The 25300-nt window shown below is 45.9% G+C and overlaps 1 protein-coding gene across 7 annotated transcripts in view; it reads right to left on the bottom strand.

The window, feature by feature from the left end:
* ARHGAP26 (Rho GTPase activating protein 26) overlaps positions 1-25300 on the bottom strand; it is a 427680-nt gene that overhangs the window by 320078 nt on the left and 82302 nt on the right. For all 7 annotated transcript variants that reach the window (XM_011282717.4, XM_019833787.3, XM_011282723.4 and 4 more), the window contains exons 2-3: positions 2824-2919; positions 1203-1264 (exon numbers count right to left, since the gene is read on the bottom strand). In XM_011282717.4, coding sequence (XP_011281019.1) covers positions 1203-1264; positions 2824-2919 — 158 coding nt within the window. The remainder of the gene's footprint in view (positions 1-1202; positions 1265-2823; positions 2920-25300) is intronic.

Below are 25300 nucleotides of genomic sequence, written 5' to 3'. Positions count from 1 at the left end.
CTTAAGCTATGGCCAAATAATTAACTTGCTACTCCCATTTGTTCGCTATAAAAGTCTTTCCCTTATACTTCCTGCCAGTGGAGGGTCCCTAAACATATCCAGTTTGGTGCTGCCCCGTTTGAGCCAATTTTTCTTTGAATAAAGTCGTAAAAATACAATATGCCGTAGTTTATCATTTAAAACTCCCAGGATGACAGTATCTGGAAATGGAGCCTTTGGAAGTAATTAGGTCATAAAAGTGGAGTCCTCACAATGGGATTAGTGGCCTTGTAAGAAAAGATGTAACGGCCACTCTCTGGTATTTAAGGATATGGCAAGAAGGTGGCCAAGGGCCAGCCAGGGAAAAGGTCCTCACCAGGAACCAAATCAGTTGGTTCCTCGATCTTTGACTACCCAGTCTCCACAACTATGAGAAATGAATATTTGCTGTAAAAACCATCCAGCCTATATTTTGTTCTGGCAGTCTAAGCAGATGAAGACAGGCTTAGTCTCAAATGATCAGTTTTAGCATGGGAAGAGAGGGAAAAAGTTGACAGACTCTTCCCTGGGCCTCTGGAGCACCACTGCTTAGGGCCAAGTCCCCCTAGGGACCAACCGCCATGAGGCCAGCAGGGGGATTTAGGTTCAGGCTTCATTCTTGATATCTTACTGACACAGAGAGGATGCAAAAGAACTTTTCACGGATGTGTTATCTGTTATCTATTGATGCCAAACTTCATCAGAATAATTTAGAATACAGAAGGTATCTCTTAAGAACCTAAAGATCAGCATTTGATTCTTCAGTATGCACAGTGCCCCCTTTGTAGAACCTCTTGTGATTGCTATCATTTAGTTAGTGCCCATTTACTCGGTGCATACTATAGGGCAAACACTGGGTTAGGTGTTTCAGAATAAGAAGTGAAGGAGTGACCCCTGCCCTTCAGGAGCTCTTGGATACATTTAATAAGATGAGAATCGGGGGGTGTGGAGGGGGGCAGAGTGTGACACCTTCGTTCCCACCCTGCCCGTGGGAATGGAAGGCTTCCCAAAGTTAAATAATTCAAAAGATCCACCCATAAGTCATACATTACAGGTACACCTTACAGTCAATCTTTGGGAGTTCAACAACGTGGTCCTAAGTTGTCCACAGTAATCCTCTGACATGTATGAAAGGTTGACATGACCACACCGTATGGGACGAAGAGCAGCCTGGCCATACTCACCATCCGTATCCGTTCATCTTCAAGATTCCTGAGGACAGTGGCAAACTCCTGCAAAGACCTTGCTGGAAAAGAGAAAGTGCCATGAGAGGGACATAGACAAATGGCCCTTTGGGAGCCTTTCCAGGTACAGTTAGTATGTAATGGAATGAAATCCCTTGGCACATGCAGAATCCTAAAGTCAATTGCTTCCCAAGGCTCTCCCCTTATCTTTTCATCATTAACCATCCAGGATGACCCCTAAACGCAGGTTAATTTCACCTGGCACTCTAGCTAGGAAAGGATTTCCTTCAAAAACCTGCCTGTTCCTGACACTACCCAGGACTGATGAGATGCTGGCTGGCTCCCAGACTCTCGGCTGGAAGGGGCAGAGTTCCGCTTAGGAGTTGAAGGATTTCCTGCCCAGGATGTGACCCCTTCAACCTTGGTTGTGGGGCTGCGTCAGAAACCAACCTTTCCTCTGGCACCCGAACTACACCAGTGTAGCTCACAATGGAAGCCACATCTCCGGTTTCTCCCTGGATTCCTCCTCCTGAGTTTTCAAGCCACTTATTAATACAATGCAGTGTGCAATGTGGTGGTCAGACGAAGAGAGTCTCCTTCACCAGAATTATTCCCAAAGGGGACAGGCATTAGGTGCAACAGCCCTGAGGATATTCAGGACAAAGGTGGAGTCTTGGGAAAAGTACCCATGTATTCAGCAGTTACTACAATGATGCATTTTCACTGCTCTCGTCTATTGTCCCAACTGCCTTTGCTCATGCCCAGATCGTGGCACTCTGCGTGACAACAGGGGATTCAATAAGCATTTGACAACTTTCTTCAGTTTAACTCTCTCAATCCTTGCTCACTCCATGGAACTAACCAAGACGCCCAAAGTAAGAAGAGTCAAGTACAGTGACTAGGCCCTGCCAAAGACAGACATCTTGACATTGCAAATCATCTGCGCACAGCATGGTAATCAACACTAACCCCACCCTCAGCCTCTGGTTAAGGAATGGGAGAGGAGATGGCGGGATGGGAGGGTGTGGGTCAGTCCATGTGCCATGAAAACAGAAGGATCAGGCCTTTAAGAACTGGGCGGAGAGAGGATTTTAGCTTTGCTCGCCACAGCACATGGCACCTCAACAGAAACAACAGAAGGTGGCCAGAAGGAACTGTGTCGCGGGAGCCAGCGTCAGCAAGCCCCACCACCCTCAGCCCTCAGCCCAGGAGCAGGCACCAACTGTAGATCAGTCCCAAGCTCAGGCCTGCCCCCCTGCCCCGCGCCCCACAACAACCCGGCCCTCTTCTCAGCCAGAGCGGTGCATGGGGGAGGGTGGTCCCAGAACAGATCTCCTCTCGTCCACAGACATCTTGCCAACACCTTGACCACTCTGCCTGAGATGCCAACTCCAGGGTTCCCATGCATGATTTTTCCCCTGGACAAGGGGCCTAGTTCGCCACTTGGGATGAACAGGCCCCTTGACCCCCGACCCTCACTTCACTCTGTCCTCACCACTGTTGGTATGGGCTTCTTGATTCGTGACACTTAGACACTTCCTCTCACAGGAAAAAAGCTCAGCAAGGACACAGACAGTTATGGTAAACCGTGACCTTTCTTACACACACGGTTCAGACTTACCTATACACATTTCATCATCTGTTTCTGCATCTCCTATGCACTGGAATTTAAATTCATTTAAGGAATCAGCAAATTTCCTCTTCGCTGAAGATAGATCTAGCAAGAAAGAGAGAAAATATGAATTACGGACATAAACTGATGTTCTCATGTGCTGCACTTTTTAGTCGTTCTATTTCATGCAGCAGCTCGATTTGTTCCTGAGGCAATTTCAAACACAAAAGAATCTAAGTTCCAAAACGCTGAACAGCTGTTTCTAACGTGAAATTGTGATTGGCTTGACAAATTCATACTTGTGTTAACACTGCTTTAACCATTCTGCTTCCAGCTCTAACTCCTCCAGCCACACACTGAGTCTCGTCGTGGACACTGGTCCTGGTGGGAATCCACTTGCCTAAAGAGGTGTCAGGAGGCAGTGTGGGTCAGAGCAGACATCAGCATCCATCATCCCGTGGGTGAGCTCAGCCACGGACCTCCCACATCCTGACATCAGGTAGGGAGCTGGAAGGAAGGGCGAGGCGGGCCCAGCCCCCACCGCCCAGGAGCTCCTGGACTCCTTATTGTGACCCAGGCACAAGTGACACCGAGTTCTCACAACCCTCGCAGTTCCCCTCACGGGGAGAGTGACCGGCCAGCCTGACCAATTTCCGCCTGAACCATTTTCCTGGGTCACCACATTCCCCGCTGCCACAAGAACAAAAGCCCTGGCAACGTTTTGAGTTGGGGTTAAAAACACACCCCACATATGTTCTCTGTAAAGAAAGCTCTTGGAAATCCTTGTCAAATTTAAAAAATAAGCTTCCATTTAAGACAGTATCAAAAGCCAATGATCCCTCCTGAACCCTCAGCTTCTGTTAAGGGTATAAAAGCACCCAGGTACCTTTAAGTGGCCTGACAGACACAGCTGCTCAGTCCAAATGCGCTTAACTTAATTCCACAGGCAGCCTTCCTGCACATTAGGCTAATCATTCAAATGACCCTCATAGATGTTTCCCTTATTGAAGGGGAAATGGTATTATGTTCAAATTCCCAGAGGAGGGAAATATGAGGCACAACTGGCAACATGGACTGGCTTTAATGAGATACGGGGAGGAGGCTGGGACGGCTCTGGCTTCACAGACCAACATCACCTAATGGAATAAAAGCATCCTTGTCTTGTTTAGTTCCTGGACCTGTTCCTTCAAGTTAGGGGTCATGGGTGGTTGTTTTTTCCTCCATCTTTTGGTTTTGCTGGTTTCCCTGGTGTACCTGCCAGTGCATCCTGCTCAGTGTGTGAATACTGTGTGCACATGGAGGGCAGTACATAAACTCCACCACCGGTGTGCAGCTCGCCAATCCCAGAGCTTATTCCAAGCGCTAGAAGTGAGTACAAGAGGCTGGCTGAGCAGTCGGGCTCTTCTCAGGTCTGCGGCTCGGGCTTTGACCACCTGGACAGCAGGAGCTCCTGCTCCGAGACCATCCTCCCATGGGCTCCGGTGACACGAATCCCAAGACAGCTGCGGCTTGTGCAAGGAAGGCCCTCAGCTCTACACCAAAAGAAGACAACACTTGAAGTGGAGAAGAAGAACACAGGAGCCAACAGCCAATAGTCTCCAGTCTCTCCCTGGTCCAGTCACTTTAATGGAATGGTCTTTGGCAAAAAGTGCAGAGATGCCAGCAGAGGAATCGGGCATCTGTTAAACCTGGCAGACCCAAGCTGAGGATATCCCTAAGAACGCCAATCACTCCCTGGCAAGTCAGGAAAGAAACAGATGCATCTGAAAGTCAGAACGCTGTGGGGAGCAAAGACACGAGGCCACAGGCAGGCAGGATGAGAAAAAGGCAGAATCATCTTTCAGAACAGAAGACAAAGCCCCCCAGGAAGGCCGAAGAGTATCATGCCAAGAACGTGGACATGGCTGTGCTCAGTCGCACCGTAATTAGAATGTTCTCCAGAACAGAATTCACAAAGAAAGGCCTGCGCAAAGAGTAAGAACAGAATAGCTTCTCTATCCACCTAACAATCCTCTGTGCCTCCCCAGGAGGCAAGAAAGACTCAAACTGGAGAAGCATCTAAACAAAGTGGAAATAAGCCGAAATGTAAGCCAGGCTTGGGAAACCTCCCAACACACACCTGAGAAGCTGTGCCGTCAGGGGCAGCTACCAATGAGGATCAAGAAGCAGCTAATAATGCACAACAGGGCCTTTGTGGGGCCTTTTTCACAGGAGGACCCATCTAAGCTATAGCAGGGCCTGTTAGCTTCTGACCAGAAAGTAACCTTATTTCATTGTCGAGTGACACACAGCACACCCTGCCACGACACAAACCTGAGAAGACGCATGGGACACCCACAGAGCTGGTAAGGACGCGTCTCTCGCTGACGGAAGAATTAGGTAATGAGTACTGCTCCAGAGGCAATACTGGTTACAGACCAGTGAGCACAGTTAGGTAGACTAAAAAAAATCCCAATTACTGGAATCTGAAAAGGAAGTCACCATTGGGCCTGAAGGATTTGTGCCTAAGAGACATATCTTTCGGTCAAAGTGCAGGGAAACACCTGGTGTTTTGTTTATTCAGCATACTCCCTAGTCTTTGCAACAGCAGCTCAAGCTTTCTTTGGAGAATCTCCCCTTGAGGCTTTCTCGCTCAGGGTCCTGGTTGTAGGCTGATCAGCCTCTTGCCCTCACCCCAATCTTACCTAGCTCCTGGGCTCAAATTTCAGCTCCACTATTTCCTAGACAGGTAACTAACTCTGGGCTAGGCCTAACTTCATAGTCCCTTATCTGACAGAAGCTGTCGGCCCCACCTAACCCACCAGCTTATCAGGAGCCCCAGGGAGGCGCACTGCACAGGCACTCTGTACGCCGTAAGCTTCAGTTCTAGGCAAGGCTGGGCTATTGTCCCCTACTAAGCGAATCGTGCAATGACAGAACCCAGGGAAGCGAAGCCTGACTACATGATGTTGAGAACTCAGGTAAGTTAAAAGAGTGACCTAACAGCAAAGAGCTCTAAGGTGGGGATCTGGGTCTCTCTAAGCTCGTGCGTGCTAAGATCTTTGTAGCACATATACACCATGATGCCTCACCCTGTTAACATAAAACCCGTACTGTTACTGGGGACAACAGAGAGGACACCAAAAAGAACACCTAAAACACAGTGCTTCTTGTCTACAACCCAGAACGACTGATGGCATCTTATGCAGACGATCACCTTTGACATGTAGCTGCAGAGAGATTTATTTCTGGAGACTTCACTCTGAAGCAACAAGAATCTAACGTGCACATTCCAGTAAGAAGAGCAGAGAAGCAAGAGAGGCTGGTACTGATGTTGAGTGCATGCCAAGCTTCATGACACCCTGCTCATAGAACCCCAGTGTTTCATGTTCAGTCCAAGATACAGCGAGGCGCAAAAGTCAGTAATATTTACTCTGCAGAAAGATCTGTTGCTAGAAAGGCAGAATGCTGGCCAGAGCAGAGAGAAGTTGTAACTGGCAGCTGCTGGGGAGGACAAGTATTTGCCTTATAGAATTGAGTTGCCTCCACCTCAGTGAGACCAGGCAGCTAAGGGACACAGAAGCAGCTAGAAGTCCGGGCCTTGAAAGACGGCTCCCAAAGATGTCTGCTTACTAGGGGACCAGAGAGAAGAGCCCTTCTCATCCTGGAGAAGCCAAGCTCTCTGCCTCCCCAGTTACTAACCTGCACAGTTTTAAGACAATTTAACCTAACTATAATTCTTTTTTCAGTAAAAGAAGGTTGATAATTTTTTAAGTTAGGATCTACCTTAATTTACACAAGTTTTACCATTAGTACCATAAGTCAAGCCATTTCCATTTTCCCCTTGGGTAAAACTTAATATACAGGCGCACACACAAATACATAATGTGTACACACACATAATGAAGGACTCAAGGTAATTGTAGAATTATATTTCTTTCAGGGCATCTGTCACCTTTCTTGGACCTCCAGTTACCAGAACTGTATATAAGTACCCATAAAATTTTTGCTCCTCAATCACATCTCCCAGGATTTGGAAACGGATTACCGTTAATGAAGTCCAACTGCCACGGTAAGTATTTGTGACAAGACTGGCCTCTTGGCTGCTTAAAGTGCAAACACCAAAGTCCCCAGGCCTACCTAACCTCTCCCTTCTCTGAAAACCAATTACACTTACTCTCTATGCCTGATTGCCTTGTATTTGGAATGATTCCAGAACTATGCATGAGTGGCTCCCTGGCAAATGCATATTAAGTGCCTAAGACAAGGCCGAACAAGGTGGCCCTTAAGATAGGCTGGACTGATCTGGCCGGGCACAGCAACAGAAGGTGTCTTACAGATGGAACATGCGAGATCCCCAATTGAGAGGACCCACAGGTGGGTATGAGTTCCCCAAATAAGAGGGTTGACAGCTGGACATGAGTCCTCAGGATGGCAGCTTTGCCCACAACTCACATTCTCAGGTAAACTTCCCACTCTCCAAATCAAACTCTCTCTCCTCTCCTACGCTCCAACTAAGGGCCTCTTCCTGTGTCACCAGTTTGGCAAAGGGCACCACCATCTGTCCTGCCACACAAGTCAAAGTCACACACCCACGTGTCATCCCTGGCAGCACAGTGTCCTTCCCAAGTGTGTCCGTTTCACCTCCTAACCATGTCTGTTCTATACACTCCTCCCCATCACCATTCACAAACATCTACATCAAATGCCCCCATTTTCCTGGGTAACTACAAATGCCTCCGCTCTGGTCCCCCACACTCACTTTTGTCCCTCCAATCACTTCTCTCTCCAGTCATGACAGCTCCAATAGTGAATCCTGCAATGGGTTCCCAGAGTTCTAAAACCCAAGACCAAAGTCCTTCCCAAAATCTTGCAAATCCTTCCCAGCCTTGCAAGGCCTGGGCCCCCAACTTCCTCTCTGGGTTCTGCCAGTTCCTGGAACTCCCTACTCATCCCTGCAGCCCTCAACTGAAAAGTTTAGTCCTCCAAGAAGCCTGCCCTGACTTCTGTAACCAGACCAAACCCCACCGTACCTTCACCCTAAGTCCTATGCACCTGTTTTTTCATAGTAATTTTATATTGTTCAGGTGACTCTCTGATTAGTACCTCCCCAACTAGTAAATTCCTTCAGGGTGAGGATCCTGTCACTTCATGCTCACCAGGACAACCTCAGAACCTAGCACATCACCTGGCTGAAAGCAGGTGTCACAGGAAGAACAAAGGGGGGGGGGAAGTTGGACACTCCATTAGTTCCCTGCACTCATCAAAGATGAAATTCTCAGTTGTATACTTCGCAAGTGAAAATAAGATTAGATACATAATAGGATAAACGTCAAACTTCGTTAAGCCGGCCTGAAGTTTGCATATATAGGAATATGCTTACTTAACATAGAACCACTTCCCCTCATCTTCTCTGTTGAAGAAGATTCCCACAGAGCTGCAGAACCACCAGCAAGGACATGAAGCAAAAACCTCCTCTAAACCAAGAGACTAGGAACAATGAGCTACAAACATGCCAGGTGTGGGCCACAGCTATGTGTGCCCTTTCAGCCCCAGCCTTTCCCCAAGCCTGGAGTTAAAACAGATGAAGAAAGGGTTCCGGAGACCCTTCTCTCCTTCCCCATACCTGGACAAGTGGAAAACACATCCAATCAGCAACTGCCTGAAGAGAGGCATTTCCCAGTCTGCATGTGGCATTTTAAACCTAGTGCCATTGCTTAACTATAAGAAAACCAACCATGTTCCTTTGTGAGGTACCATTCTACAGCCTGAAACCCTGCACTTCAGGAGCAAAAAGAGAGATGGTGTTCAAATCTTACAGTAGAACAAAACACACTCAACAGCATTCATCTAGTTTCTGTGATGCAGTCTTACCTGTGGCCACTAGGTGGCGGTGGACAGTATCAGAGAAGAGGTGTTAATAACCCAAGGAGAAATGACAAAGCCTGACAAGTAGTGCTGGGCACAGACCATGCCCTGCTGATGAAGACACCCACCCAAGAAGGGAAATATCCAATAGACACTCAATCAGCAATGCGGGGAGAAGCGCTGGCCTCCACGGGGGAAGAAATGCCCCAAAACACGCAGAGGACCTGTGTTCTTCTTATCCATTCAAGCCTGAGACATGGAGGGGAAGGGCTAGAAGTATGAAGTCACTACCAGTATGTCTCTTCCATTTTTCCAATCTGGTTGGAGCAGACTCAGAAAACCACTCATGTCACTAAAGGATGATATGCCCACCAGCCACATCAACTACCACATGTCACATCATGTGCATTCTGATGATACATTTGCGTGCTTTTCCTGAGGCCATTTCCCTAAAATTCTGTTACCTAAATGAGGACATAGCCAACCCTGATTCTGGAGAATTTGTTTCTCCAAACAGAGCACTAAGGCTAATGAAATTCTCGGAGTTATTTTAAAAATGAAATTCTGGGGCACTTGGGTGGCTCAGTCGATTGAGCACACAACTCTTGATTTAGGTTCAGGTCATGGTCTCACAGTCATGGTATCAAGCCCTAGTTGGGCTCTGTGCTGGGTGTGGACCCTGCTTAAGATTCTCTCTCCCTCTCCCTGTGGACCTTCCCCACTCCCACCCCCTTGCATGCATGAACATGCTGCTCTCTCAAAATAAAGTAAAATAAAATAAAAATGAAATTCAATAGAAGGAAAGGGGCTTCACCACTTCCTAGACAAGATTTCCAATTCCATTTACATGGAAACATCCTTTTTAGATTAATATGGTGCTCCAACCTCACCTTTACCTCCATCACAGTAACTGTAAATACATGATGCCTTCACTTACTGGGCACTTACTATACACTTACTGGGCACTACTACTGATTACTTTAACTCATTTCATCCTTACAATAATCCTACAGGTAGGAATTATGAGTCCCATTTTGCAGATGGGGCAACAGATTCAGAGATTAAATCATGTGCCATGGTCACATAGCTAACGTGTGGTAGTGTGAGAAACCTGGTCCTTCTGACTCCTAAACTCTCAGCTACAATACTCCAAGGTGTAACTGACTCTAATATTTGAGAATCTGGTATCAGTGTATTCAAATTCTAAAAGTGATACATATACATTCCATACCCTTTAGGAGACTGCAAGTTAGAAGGACCTCATCTGTGAACAGATGTACCTGTGCTTTCAGTCATTGCAATCAACCCCAATCTAGAACAGATGACACTTCCTCTGACTTAACATCACACAGTCAGTAGGAGCCTAACACTACACTGCGTCACAGTGCCTACCTCATTCACCTCATCTCATCACGTAGGCATTTTATCATTTCACATCATCCCAAGAAGGGTGAATATGGTAAAATGTTTTTGAGACAGAGACCACATTCACTTAACTTTTATTACAGTATAGTTATAATTGCTCTGTTGTACTTTTAATTATTGTTGCAAACATCTCACTGTGCCTAATCTATAAATCTAACTTGATCATTAGTATGTATGTGCCGTTTAAGTGCAGAAAATAAAAAGTCTCTATAGGTTTCTGCACTATCTGTGGTTTCAGACATCCACTGGGATCTTGGAACATATCCGCTGTTGGGGGAAGGGGGTGTGGGAAAAGGACCGCTGTACATGAACTTGCAAATTAAGGGAGAACATGCTACAGCAGTCAGAGTAGGGGGAGAAAAACAGCTACAGATGTGCAATCAGGCTATTACTCCAGGTGGGGCCATTGGAGGAGTCCTCCCAGGAAAAAAGAACAGGGAGTAGCTTTTGAAGAGAGCCTTAAAAGTTCATGAGTCCAGTATTATTTAGAAATGAAAGGAGGTACACGGCACGGTAAGCAGGCATGGGAAGGTATTCTAGAAGTAGCAACAGGAAGCAAAGAGGACCCAGGGAGACACAGCAGGCAGTTCAGCCTCATGGACAGAAGCTAAGACTAGGAAGAGAGATTAGAATCCAAACATGGAAGGACTGGAATGCCAAGCTAAGGAATTCAGACTTCATCCCTCAAGAAATGGAAACCATATTTTTATAAAGAGAGACAAGGTCAACAAACATTGGTTACAACTTTCATTGAGGAGCTGGCCCAGAACTCAGCTTTGGGACCTCTACTCTGACTTCCCATCCTGCTTCACTGCCAAGAGTGTACAACCACAGTCAAGGGGCTTTCTCCTTAGGGAATGACTAGGTGACAGATGACACCTCTCAACCATGACATTGGGTGCACAGACCACTGGGCAGTCAGAAGATAAGGAGAGAATGAGGGATTCAGAGGAACTCTACTCCCTACCAAAAACTCCAAGTTGAGAACTGATTGTGACTCATCAGTAGCATCATCACCATATACATGTAATTATATACAACGATGTATACAAACACATTTGTATTTCTGAAGTGCTACATGAGCTACTAGGAGCATCGAGTTTAAGTACTACCACTTGATCTTGTACAAAGAAATTTCAGACCAGTTTAATGTCATATAACAGGCACTTAATAAACATCTGCTAATCAAGGACCAGTATGTTAAATGATTAAGTCAGCATTAGACCTAGGATAAAAAGTCAAGCCCCAAAGAGCCCAGCCTCAAATGTGAATCCCTCAGCACTGACACAAAGCAGAACAAGGACACAGAGGTACTGGATTCAGAACAATTATGTTCACATAAAGCCCCAAGACCTTCCAAGACAGCAGGTCAGCAGAGGAAAAATCCCTCAAGGAAAACAATGGTGATTTGCTTGGTTAAACAAAGAAACCCATTTTAAGAGGGACTGATCAAGTGTAAGAGCAAAAAAGAAAGGGTATTTCCATAGACTTCAAATATAAATGTCTCACACACACTCTCTCTCTCTCTCTCTCTCTCTCTCTCTCTCTCTCTCACACACACACACACACACACACACACACACAGTCGAGGGCAATTCACAAGAGTATGAAGTGCATGGAATCCACAAACATGGATTCAAACCCTGGATGTGCCTATTACCAGCTCTATGATGGCATAAATTACTCAACCTTTCTGACAGTTGATGTCACTATGAGGGGAACAAGTACCTGACAGGGCTGCTGTGGGAATTAAAAATGAAGGGAAGGGGCGCCTGGGTGGCTCAGTTGGCTGAGCATCCGACTTCAGCTCAGGTCATGATCTCACAGCTCGTGGGTTCGAGCCCCGCGTCAGGCTCTGTGCTGACAGCTCAGAGCCTGGAGCCTGCTTCAGATTCTGTGTCTCCCTCTCTCTCTCTGGCCCTCCCCCACTCGTGCCATGTCTCTGTCTCTCAAAAATAAACATTAAAAATTTTTTTTTTAAATGAAGGAAAAACAACATTCGAAGAGCAGAGCACAGGGTTGCCCTTGGATGCTGGTTCTTTCCTTCCCACAAGCACAGGCTGAGCACAGGTTAGAGACAAGGGGATCAACAAAAGGAGCATCTTAGCTAAAGAATTAAGGAATTTTTGCCGCATTAATTTATCAAATACAGGCATGCCTTGTTTTTCTAAAGTTCGACTTATGCCACTTCACTTTAACAACCTATCGACATCCGTCCTTACTTTCACTAACCCAAAGAAATCCAGAGAGTTTTTTTGCTTCTCCATGGAAAGCGAAAATAGCACTCAATGTTTGTTTTGCAGTGAGCTGTGCGCACGGAGCACTAGAGTGGCCACAGCTTTGAGCTGTGTCTGTGAGCTTCTGCACCTCATCTTGGTTTATTTTGTGCACCATTAACAAGATGTGTCCTGAAGTATCAGAAAAGCGTTAAGAGAGGTTATTTTGGGGGCCTTGGGGATGCACTAAAGTTTTCCCACCTAAGTTAATAGTAACTGCTTCTTCATTTTATCCTATTTTAGCTTAGGAAAGGTTTCACAGGAACACTCCACTGTGGGTAGTGCAGTAAACCTGTCACCTCCTCCTAATGATCAGGCTACTAAAAATACATTGGAGTCCTTAAAGGTTTTCCTCAGATGCTTAGAAAAGTCTAACATACCTACCAAATTAAAATTTCTTTTTATCTGCTGCAGACAAAAGGAAAGAAAAAAACCCTGGACTAGAGCATGCTGTATTTTATCTGAACAGTAACTCAAGGTGGTGTGCAGGGCTTCCTGCAAAATTTACTAAAGCTCAAGAGGTACCTCTTAAATGCACTGAGGCTAAGAGTGGTATCCTGAAATCCTTCTTGTCCACTGAGTGGGGGAGGAGGCCAGTACCAGGTAGAACGGAATCAGAATGCTAACAGGACAGCCACGATAAGTGGGCTTTACAGGATGCACGGGCCTGAAGTGCCTGGCTTCCTGAGAAGGTGCCCAGAACGAACTGCATTGCAGGAGCCAGTGTGAGCATGCCCCACCACTCTCGGGCCTCAGCCCAGAACAGTTGCTCAGGCAGCAACTACAGAGCAGGTCACAATAGAACTTAAGGACCAGAGGGTCCAGATGGTGCAGAGCTAGAACTCAGGCAGAGAATGCTGAGCTTCCTCAAGCTCAACACCACTGCATTACTATTATGCTCAACACAGAGCTGACGAACGGTCTGAGGGAGGGCAACTGATCCTGGCTTGGGCCTCAAGACTTACTAGCTTTTGCTTCTACAATGTCCTACCATCTTAGAGGAGAGCTTCTCAGCCTTTAACGTGCACTCAAAGACAGAGTGATCTTGTTAAAATGCTGAGTGTGATTCAGTAGGCCTGGGAGTCTGCATTTTGAACATGTTTCCAGGTGATACCGACGTTGCTGGTCCAGGCTCCATACTCTATGAGGCAAGGATGGGGATTTCCACGAGAAACCCTAAAAGTAAACAACACGGTGTCTTTCTAACTTCCATCCCAGCACCAGAATATCCAGGACCTCAGTACATACTGCAAGAAAGGATTCCTTGAAAGGACTTCAACTGTTGCACAAAACAAAGAGATGCTAGGATAAAAGTCAGAAATGGGCTGCGTCCTTGTTCACCCAGGAACAACGCATATGAACCTCAGGAAGGTAAATTAATACCTTAGCCTTAAAGAACTCTTTTGAAAACCAGAAGGATGACCAGTCATCTTTAAGGCCCCTTCTAGCTTTAAAAAATTCCAGCTCTGAAATTCCACCCCAACTCTTTTTTCTGTGCCTTTAAAAAATTATTTTAATGGCCAGGGTATACACTGGCTATCCCTACAGGGAGGCACACCTCTGTCATTCTCAGATCACAGTTTCCAAAACTCCAATGGAGAGAACACAGACTCTGTTAGTCTCAGCAAATAACCATAGCAACTAATACCCCCAAATAAAATGATGTGTTCACAATGATGTGCTGGCTCAATTAGATTAAGAGGGTGACGTGTACCATCTCAAAATTTATGGTCGTAAACTTAGAGCAAAAGCCAGACTTTCTTGGAAGAGGTTTTTAAGAAAAAAAAAAGGGGGGGGTGGTGGTGGTGAGGGGTGTCTTGCCAATAAAATGAAAGAAGGACAGGGAGCCAGAAAAACGGAGATGAGAACTGGACCAGAGCTTCCCTGCCTGTCCAGGTCCACAGAGACAAGGCCCAGGCACCCACGTGGGAATCCAGAACTTGGACAGATCTGAGTGCCACCACTTCCGCCAGGTTATTGAGAACGGCACTGTGTCCTCTTTCTGTGCCTTTCTTCATGCATATAATAAAAGGAGAATAAATACTGCCACCTCGGAAAAGAGTGATCTACCAAAGGGGCTGTGAGGCTTTTTAATGAAAAAGGGGAGACCTGCAAAATGGTTAATCCGGGTTGATAATGGATTTCCAAGCCCAATTCCCCACAGGTCATCCGGGATTCAGATGCTCCTGTTCCAAGGTCTTGAGATTAGAACTGGAATCGTGAAGGGAAAACCCAGGTCTGCCCCTTCCAGCGTCTGCAATCACAGTTGCTCTGAACACATTCATGCAGCAAGAGTCTCACTTGAAAAGCAGGAAAAGGGAAGCCAAGGCCCGTCACTTCCCTATAACCCCTGATCCTTTTCTAGCAAAGGACAAAAAGAGAAAAAGCAAACCAAAAACCCAGCCCAAAGAATCAGGGCTTGACTTGCATTCAAATGTAAACAACAACTTCTGTTACTAAGAAAGCACCACAGCAGAACCTGGAGAAGATGACCAAGTTCAGATCCACCTCTGGCTGCTCTCATCAACAGCTGAGATGAATTTGAGGGTAGTCAAGGCAAGACAAGGCACTGGGAGTAAAGAGAGGCCTTCCACCAGCCAAGTAAGCCTCAGATAAAGGGTAAGTGCTAGAATAATGAGTCAACTCAAAATCCCACCTCAGCCATCTAGAAGGCCTCTGTACTCTTTTCCACCTGCCTGAAATGGAGGTGAGCGGGGGAGGAAAGCTGCCTCCAGGGATTTCTGTGAGTAAAGAGATGATGCTCGGAAGTGCTCAGCAGCAGGCCTGCAGCCAGCACTCAAAAAACAATAGATATTAATAGTAGACAGTATTACCCAAGAACGTACTAACCAAAATGTCAGGCTGACTTATTTCTGTGTAAAAATCAGACGACAGTCACTTGGCCTCCTACCACCTATGTTTACGCCCCCCTCATCCTGCTGACCTCCGAGCACTATGATGATCTAAATGGAACCCAGCTAATGACCGGGCACAGCTCACTCTTGCCCACTAATACCACAGGGAGCAGTGCAGCAGCTCCCCAGCACCGAAGATCCATTTGAAAAGGAAAATTTGCCTGTCTCCCTGCGGATTAAATTAACATTTCCTGAAGAAAAAAAAACAAAAGCACACAGAGTTTCTGAACAGAGCCACACCTAGTAACATCCCCCAAAATTAGTTTCACTTTCTTTTATCCTGCGTTCAATGAGCCACATTCCTGCTGCACCTGGCCGAGGCTGTGCTCCCGGGACCAGGCAGGGAGGTCCAGGTGGGCAACAATTGCCCGCCACACAGGTTCCCAAGAAAAGTCCAGGTTCCCTGCCATGCTGCCTCCTTACCTAACACTGTCTCCTCCCCAGCTCTGCCCAGTCAGATAAGAAATTGTGCTTCAGGGGCACTTGGGTGGCTCAGTATGTTGAATAACCGAATTCAGCTCAGGTCATGAGCTCGGGGTTCACGACTCTAAGTCCCGTATCAGGATCGCTGCTGTCTGCAGGGAGCCCACTTTGGATCCTCTGCACCCCTCTCTCTGCCCCACCCCCACCTCGCACAGGTGCCCAAGTTCGCTCTCTCTCACTCTCTCTCTCAAAAATAAACATTAAAAATTACTAAAAAAAAAAAAAAAAAGAAAAAGAAAAAAGAAATCATACTTCAGGTAGTTCTCAGAGAACCCTCTTAACTCCATACCATCACAGGACTTGACAGACCAAGATTAGCGTTTCTCCAATACACTCAGCATCACCTGTTGTAGACTTGCCTCAGGAGCACACCCCAGCCACCTCAAATTTGGGGGGCCAGGGTCCAGGAATTTAGGCTCGCAGGTGGTTTTTTCGCATGCTGAAGTTAGAGAACGGCTATCATCTAAACCCTCAGAACATCTAGCACGAGGCACCAATAATGGAACCTCTCCTGATTACAAAGGTTGAGCTGCAAGGAGTCAGCCCGAACTTCTAGTTCCTGACAACAGGCTTACAAATGTTCCCAAAGCAGGCAATTATGGCCTCTAGAGGAAGAAATCTAAGTGACAGTAGAGATGGGAGGAGGTAACACCAGAGTTCAATTAAAAAAAAAAAATCACGGGGCGCCTGGGTGGCGCAGTCGGTTAAGCGTCCGACTTCAGCCAGGTCACGATCTCGCGGTCTGTGAGTTCGAGCCCCGCGTCGGGCTCTGGGCTGATGGCTCAGAGCCTGGAGCCTGTTTCCGATTCTGTGTCTCCCTCTCTCTCTGCCTCTCCCCCGTTCATGCTCTGTCTCTCTCTGTCCCAAAAATAAATAAACGTTGAAAAAAAAATTAAAAAAAAAAAATCACAAATTCTGAACCCTTGGCCTCTTTCCAAAAAAGTTCTCAATCATGTCTCTTATTCCACAAGCACCTAGGAAGGCAGCTCTGTTTAAGGCCTGATTTGTACACCCCTTGCTTATGGCACCGGAGCTGATGAACGGCCCTGGTGATGACTGCCTAGAAACCCATCCGGAAACCATGCTTCCCAAAGAAGTGACAGCTGCCTTCAGCGCCTGGCAAGCCAAGCACTCTTGGCCCACAGGCCTGGAATGGGGCTGCCAATACAGGACCTGCCCAGTTCATCTCCTCTAAGCCTGCTAACAGTCAACCTGGCACAGACCCAAGTGAATCCATGATACAAGGCTCACAGGCAGCTGACAGGACTACCACTTCATGGACACGCAACCCATGTGGTCACACAGGAGCCCAAACTCAGAAGGTCCACTTAGCTTAAGGCTATCCTACCACCATCTTGACATTAGTTAAAAATGTATCTTTGTACTTATATTTTGTAACTGAAGTCTGGTGGGATAAGCAGAGCTGAGATCTCCAACATGGTGGCAGGCATGTCCACCGGGGTCCCCTGCAGCCCCATATGAGCACAAGGTGTTTGCGATGGCCCATGAGCACAGAACTCTTGTGGACCCACAATGTCTGCAAGCTGAGCGAGACTAAAGCCAAGTACCAGCTGAGCATGTTCTGTCTGTAACTGAGTAAGCGGGAACAGTGACAGCCCTGAAAGGCCACGTTTTCTTTCCAGACCAAAACCTGCCAAATGCAAAAATAAGGCAATTGAAGAAACATGAATGACTGAGGGGCCCTGTCTTTCTTACTCATGTTATTTCCCTGGTTAAGTCAGCCACCTAACCCTGATCATAAAGACACAGCACAGGGAAGGATGGAGCAAACCCACAGTCCCTTGCCCTTGTGGTCCTTCCTTACTCATCAGTGAGACAAAGGTAGAAAGTGTTCAAAGAACGTGTATTAAGTCTGGGTGGGGAGGTGGGGGGTGGGGACAGCTGAACTAGGGCATTTTTCCCAGAAATACAACAAGCTATCTTAAAATGTGTATGGAACCACAGAAGATTCCAAAGAGCCAAAGTAATCTTGAGTTAGAAAAAAGCTGGTGGCATCGTGCTCTAATGTCAAACTATAATACAAAGCTATTATAATTAAAACAGTATGGTATTGGTATTAAAACAGATGCACAGATCAATGGAACAGAAGAGAGAGCCCAGAAATAAACCCACACGTAGATGGTAGATCAATTTATGCCAAAGCAATGAAAACTATACAAAGGGGGAAAAAGGCTTCAATAAACGGTGTTGGGAAAACTGAACCGCCACATTGAGAATGAAACCAGACCACTACCTTACACTACACACAAAAATTAACTCAAAACAGATTAAATAAGACCTGAAACCATGAAACTCCTACAAGGAAATCTCCTTCACATCAATCTTGGTAGGGATTCTCTGGTTCTGACACCAAAAGCAAAGGCAACGAAAATAAAAATAAAAAAGTGGGACTACATCAAATTAAGAAGTTTCCGTACAACAAAGGAAACCATCAACAAAATGAAAACGCAACCCACTGAACGGGACACAATATTTGCAAATCATATATGAGGCTAATACCCAAAATATATAAAGTACTCATGTAACAGCAGAAAAAAATCCAATTAAAATGGGGCAGAGGATTTGAAAAGACATTTTTCCAAAGATATACAGAAGGTCAACAGGTACATGAAAAGGTGCTCAACATCACCAATCACCAGGAAAATGCAAATTAAAACAAGTGTTGGCAAGGATGTGGAAAAAAAGAGAACGCTTGCACACTGTCAGTGGGAATGTAAACATGTGCAACCACGATGTAAGACACTATGAAGTTCCTCAAAAAATTAAAAATACAACTACCATAGGATCCAGCAAGTCCACTTCTAAATATTCACCTGAAGGAAAATAACCCCCTAATTTGACAAGATAAATATATCCCCAGGTTCACTGCTGCACTGTTTACAACAGCCAACACATGAAAACAACCTAAGTGTCTATCCAGGGATGAATGAAGAAAATGAGGTGTGTGTATATATATGGTGGAGTATTATTCAGCCATGAAAAAAAATGAAATCCTGCCATTTGTGACAACATGGATGGACTGTGAGGGCATTACGCTAATGGAAATAATCAAAGAAAGACAAACAACATATCATCTCACTTATACACAGAATCTTAAACAAAAAAAGGTGGGCGGGGGGACGCCTAGGTGGCTCAGTCAGTTAAGCATCCAACTTCGGCTCAGGTCAGATCTTGTGGTTTGCAAGGTTGAGCACCACATCGGGCTCTGTGCTGACAGCTCAGAGCCTGGAGCCTGCTTCAGATTCTGTGTCTCCCTCTCTCTCTGCCTCTCCCCCACTCACACTCGATCTCTCTCCTCTCTCTCAAAAATAAATAAACATTAAAAAAAAACTGAAAAAAGAAGGTCACAGTAAAAAGGAGATTGGTGATTGTTAGAGTCAGGGGTAGGAGTGGGCAAAATAGATGAAGGTAGTCAAAAGGTACAAATTTCCCATTATAAAATAAGTCACGGGATGTAATGTAACGGTAACTACGTGTAATAATACCGTATTCTAGGGGTGCCTGGGTGGCTTGGCCACTTGAATGTCTGACTGGATCTTGGCTCAAATCACAATCTCATGGATCGTGGGATCAAGCTCCGCATTGGGCTCTGCACAGAGCCTGCTTGGGATTCTCTCTCCCCCTCTCTCTGCCCCTCCCCTGCTCGCTCGCTCTAAGTAAAAATAAACATTAAAAAAAAGTTTAAAAACATACTGTATTCCATACTTCAAAGTTGCTAAGAGAATACATTTTATAAGTTCTTAACACAAAGAAAAAAATTATAACTATGTATGGGGACAGATGTTAATTAGACTTATTGTGGTGATCATTTCACAATACATACAAATATCAAATCATGGTGTACACCTGAAACCAATGTTATAAGTCAATCATACCTCAAAAAAAAAAACAAAACTATCTGCAAAAAGACATCGACACACAAAGTTGAGTTACCTTGAACAGTGTCTCCAATGTTCTAGTAAAAACAAAATTAATGTGCATCTGAGCTACATAATATGGATGGCATGATTTCAGTGATTCCACATGCACATCAGTTTATCTTATTCTTACATTAAAAATTGGCACTACACAATACAGTTAAAATTCAGTAAATTTTTTATTTTTGGGGATTTTTTTTTTTTACTTCTAACTAATCTCTACACCCAAAGTGGAGCTGGAACCCCAAGATCAAGAGGCATACACCAACTGAGCCAGCCAACTGAGCCAGCCAGGTGCCCCGAATTTTTATTTTTTTAAAAAAGCAAATGAAAACACCATAAATCAACAAAGAGACCATAAAAGAAAGGCTTTATATTGTTAATATCTTTAACAGTTCTTATTTGTGTTTTACGAATAAGGGCCCACAGGATAAGTAGCTAGTCCTGGACATAGGAACACCTGGGATTCCTTTTCTACCCCCATTTACTTTCTCACTTCCTCCACTGGTACCCTGAGGAAGACCTCCATTCGTGCTGTATCACCAAGCCCATGCCAGCACCACCTGTGGTCTGGACTCCTAACTGGACTCCAGATGACCTGTAACTCAGCTGGCCCAAGATGGCCTTTCCAAAAAGCAGATTGTGATCTTGTCACTGCCCCCTCCTCACCCTCCCAGACTGCAACTCTTCCTTTTCATTTCAAAATCCACCCAAGGCCTACAAAACGTGTCTTATCTGCACACCCTGTTAGCCTTGCCTGCCCTCAGTGCTCCAGCCCCACTGGCCCACTCAGATCCTCTGATGTGAGAGGACCATGCTAGCCACAAAGCCTGGTACAATGTGTTCCTTCCTCCCAGGAGGGAATCCTGTACCCGCGAGCCCTGATCAGAGACCACAGTGTTCCCCCAAGCCTCTCCACCTTTCAGATTCCACTTGAAGGGTCACTTCCTCCAGGAAGTGGCCTTCTCTCATCCTCCACCCACTCCCAGTGGTAAACTCTCACTGCTCTCTAGAATTTCCCTTCCCATCCCTTCACATGATAGCTAATTTCCTTTAATTCTGGTAACTGCTTAATGGGTACTACCTGATGAGATTATAAACACAGGCAGGCAACAGCCAGTGTCTGTTTTATACAGAAAAGGGCACTCATTGCAGTTCTGGCATGTAATATGCCCCAAGTAATGTTTTCAAATCAATAAATGAATACTAATAGGCAGGTGACTCTTTTAAGACTTCAGTCAGGAGAATGACAAACCCTACGGTCCCCTTTTTACAGAGAGGCCTACATCAGGTTCACTGCTGTCAGCACAGAGCCCACTTCGCGCCCTGTTCCCCTCTCTCTGCCGCTCCCTCACTTGCACTCTGTCTCAAAAATAAATAAAAACATTAAAAAAAAATCATTTTGCCTACAGGCAAATGACAACCAAAGAATTTGCATGTGTATATCTAGACAGCGTATCTAGAATTTTAAATACATAATCTGATGACAAAGTGTGCCAATTAGCATCATGTAAATGCAGAAATCATCCTTTCTCATGCCCTAGGTATTACTAGAGGGAAAAAAACCCACACACAAAAACCTATCTTTTGGGGGAGAGGTTTCTCACTTTGGCATTTGGAATTCACCTGAATCACATCAGTCCAGACTCAACAAAATCATAAATTCCGGGAATCAAATGTGGAAATTAGCTCTGGAAATCAAATTCCCAGATTGGAAATCACAGGAGGTTTAAAAACCACTGTTAGAGGAAGACAGTGTTGAGTAATTTAAGTACCAGGGAAATGGAAGAAGCACTGACACCAAACCTGAGAAAGCAGAGAAACAAGAAAGAAAAGGAAAACTACGTCCCGTAGACCTGGAAAGTCCCTGGCAACAGGCCTGCAAGAAGGCAGCAGGAAACTGTTCCCAGAGAAAAGAAGGACCGTGGAAAAACCCTAGACCATTGTTGGCTTGGGTCATTAATTATTGTGGCCAGTTTATTCTCATGGCCACTTCCTCCTCTCTCAAGGTGCTCCAGGGGCTGTCAGGAAGAAACCTGATGTCTCTCGCTCGCTGCAGGAAGGACAGGGTGGACGCGACCGGCGAAAACACGACAAGGGCCACCTCCCACCGCCTCACAGCTTTGTTTAGGCACCTAAAGAAAGAACCCTGTCCCTTCGAGCCCTCGCCAGACACTGGAATCCAAAGCCACAGCTGGCCCGCCCTCCCCACAACCAGGTTTGCGGTCTGCTGTCAACCCAAATGCCAGGAGGAGTGAAAAAACCCACCCATGGGGAGCCTTCCAGCACTGTTCCACCAACTTCAGCATCCCCTCCTGTGGTGGGCTGAAACATGTCCCCCTTTCTTATCTGCCTGGACCTCAGAATGTGAGCTTATTTGGAAATGGGGTCTTTGCAGATGTAATTACTTAAGATTTTGTCATACTGGAATAAAATGGGGCCTAAATCCAAAGACTGGTATCCTTCTGATAGGAGGAGGAGAGAACAAAGACACACAGGGAAGGAGGAGGAGGCAGAGACTAGAGTCATCAGCTACAAGCCAAGGAACACCAAGGGCTGCCAGGGCCACCAAAACTACCAAGAGGCAGAGAAAGCTCCTTCCCTAGCAGAGGTGTTATTTTAAGCCACCCAGTTTGTAGCAATTTGTGATGGCAGCCACAGGTGGCTAATATACCTCCTTTCATAGGAAGCCTGAGTCGTTAAGTCACACTGCTACCAAAATCTAAAGCGTTCTGCAACCACACAAAAAGGAATACTTGCTGTTGAGATACTGGACACGGCCTGGCCCTAGCCTCTTTGAGAGCTGCTCTCCACATCCAGGCCATCCAGCTTCTTTCCCAGATCAGCGCCCTCAAAGACCTGCCTCCACCCTGCCGGACCCTGTCGGACCCTGCCAGCACCTGGCTTGCTCCAGGGAACCCTTCCTAGTGCGGCTTCCCAAATGCTGCCCCCCTCGCCCCTGCACCAGTCCAAGCTGGCCCCACTGTGCTCTGAGTTACCTGGCTCTCCCCCTCCAGGCACTTTCCATACGTGCTCAGTATAGGCAGAGACCAGGTCAGTCCCATACCCCATCACAGCCCACGGACGACCACAGCTCAGCATGAGGAGCAGCTCAAACAATGCCACTGAGTGCATGAGTGTATGTAGGGTTAATGGCATTCACAGACATCCCGCATTCTTCCTTACTCGGCCCAGATAGTAACGGTCTTCTGTGTGACTTCTCACAGCTTTAATTATACTCATGTTAAAGCATGTCCCACACTATACAGATCACTCATCGATTCCATTATTCGTTTTAAAAAAACAAAACTCTATGTTGACTACCCATGTGCCTGATATACTTATCAGTGAGAAGACAAAGGTAAGCAAAAGGCAGACCAAGTATCTTCACAGCATTGCAAACGGTGAAGGGCATCAGTCGTTAATAACCTCACATCGAAGCTGAAAAACAATAGGACACTCTTGTTCACAAGCCTGGCTTTTCTGCTAAATTGTTCCCTACTCTGGGTTCCTAGGACCTACAACAGAACCTGCCACGTAATAGGCTATCAATAAACGGGGGGGGGGGGGGGGGGGGGGGGGCAGGGAATGGAAGAAGAATGGAAGAAGGGAGGGAGGGCAGGTGAAGAGGTAGATAGGTAGGTAGGTAGGTAGGCAAGGTATGTGTACATAACAATCAGTCAATAATAGGATAGGTGGACACATGGATGGATGAATAGACAGAAATATGTATGGATACATCGCCTGGTACCTCACAGGGAGTCAATGGTGACGGACAGATAGAAGGATGAAAGACGATGTAGGGAGCAGAGCACCTGGGATGAGACGTGCACAAAATACAACTTCAAAGTGCAAAAGCTGCCTCCTCTTAAGTGGTACCTCTAGAACAATCACATTTTATCACAAACCAACTAGCTGCCTCCCAGCTCCTGAAACAGTAGCTCAAAATCAACCTGGCATCCACCTCTCCTGTAAACATTTAGTAGAAAATCAGCCTCACCCACACAAATACGCTCTCTCGTTTCCCACCTTTCCCTTACTTGATGTAGTGGGGGTTTGAAAAGCGTGCTTTGCTGGTTCTTCTCTACCACAGAGAGTATTTACTGCTCTAAAATGTTGCCTCTTGCCAAAATGCACACCACAGAACGCTACCTAGTTGTGTCATTTTTAATTATTATTTTTGTGCTGCTTCTTTTAGCACCTAAGAGACTTTTCTCTGAGGTAATCAGAGCTGACTCTCAAATTTTCATTGTCATTGATGACGCAGTGGAAGAAGAGGGAGAGGGAAGCGGGAGGAAGGGAGGGAGGGTTATATCACAAGCTTGAGAGAGGAAAAAAAAAAGACCTGGGGGTCCTTCTAGCAGCATACTTAAAGCACTCTGTAATATCTACACAGAACACTGCACGGAACAGTTGCATGGAAGACTCATCCTCGCAATGACAGACAATGTCCCCTTGTACCTCATTTTGGGGTCTGGTTTGTGTCATGGCAGATTCCCTGCATCTCCAGGGTTTCCTTATTGTCACATCAGGAATGAAGTAATTCAGACCCTAAGAGGCCTTTCTTGTCTTTGATTTCCTCTGATCTGATGAAGGCAAGAACAACTTTGAGTCTCTGGGAACTCGATCCTTCGTGCTCCCATTTCAGGCCCAACAGTGCTCTGTATCTATTCTGGCAAGGGGGTGAATGAACGAGCCTTTTCACCTCTCCACTGAGTGCCTCCTATGAGGTGGGGACTATGGGAGGCAATGCAAATACCACACTGAACTAAACTGACAAGAGTCCTTGCACTCACCAGCATGCAACCTGCTGCAGACAGACACTCAAAGACACACACACACAGTCATCATCTCAAATTCCATGGCAAGAACATAAAAGTGCACATGATGACTAGAAAGGAATGCTGTGACAAGGACGAATGCAGCACACCCCCACCGCCATCCTTGTGAAGCAGCCAGCCACATGCACGGCCGAAGGGTAAAGTGGCTTATCAGCCACAGAGAAAGAAAACAGTTGTGCAATATGCGTTAAGGAGTCCCCTAATGCTGTGCGGATGGCTTCACAGGTGTATACAGATGTCAGAATTTGTCAATTTGTACAATTTAACATACGCAGTTTTTGTATGCCAATTAAGCAGTTTAAAAAAAAAAAAAAGAATTTCCCCTAAACATGCTACCTACCGTCATCATCTCCAAGATGAGGAAGGGTCCTGTAGCTACAAACTTAACAAAAATGACCCAGCTACACCCAACATGCCACCCAACCATATTGCTATCCTTGATCTGCTCACAGCTTCACTCATTCAACAAGGAATTATGTAACACATACTATGGGCCAGGTACTATCCATTTATGTTCTCCATTATATTGGAAACAAAACCATGCATGACCCAGCCGTCCAAGAACTCGTAACTTCCTACAAATGTGCACACAAGTAGAAAAGACAAGTACTGTCCACACAGTGAGAGAAACTGGAGGCATTCTCACAACATGAAGTTAATGCTAAGTCTTAAGGATTTTCAACACTGCCATAAACAGCAATTTATCGAAATCTCCCAGTATGCCAGGCCCCAAGTGCTTTAAAGAGATCATTTCGTTCTCC

The sequence above is a fragment of the Felis catus genome, chromosome A1 (genome assembly GCF_018350175.1).
Source record: "Felis catus isolate Fca126 chromosome A1, F.catus_Fca126_mat1.0, whole genome shotgun sequence".
NCBI classification, from domain to species: domain Eukaryota; kingdom Metazoa; phylum Chordata; class Mammalia; order Carnivora; family Felidae; genus Felis; species Felis catus.
Note: the sequence above shows the minus strand (reverse complement) of the source record. Positions and strands in the feature narration are given on the sequence as shown.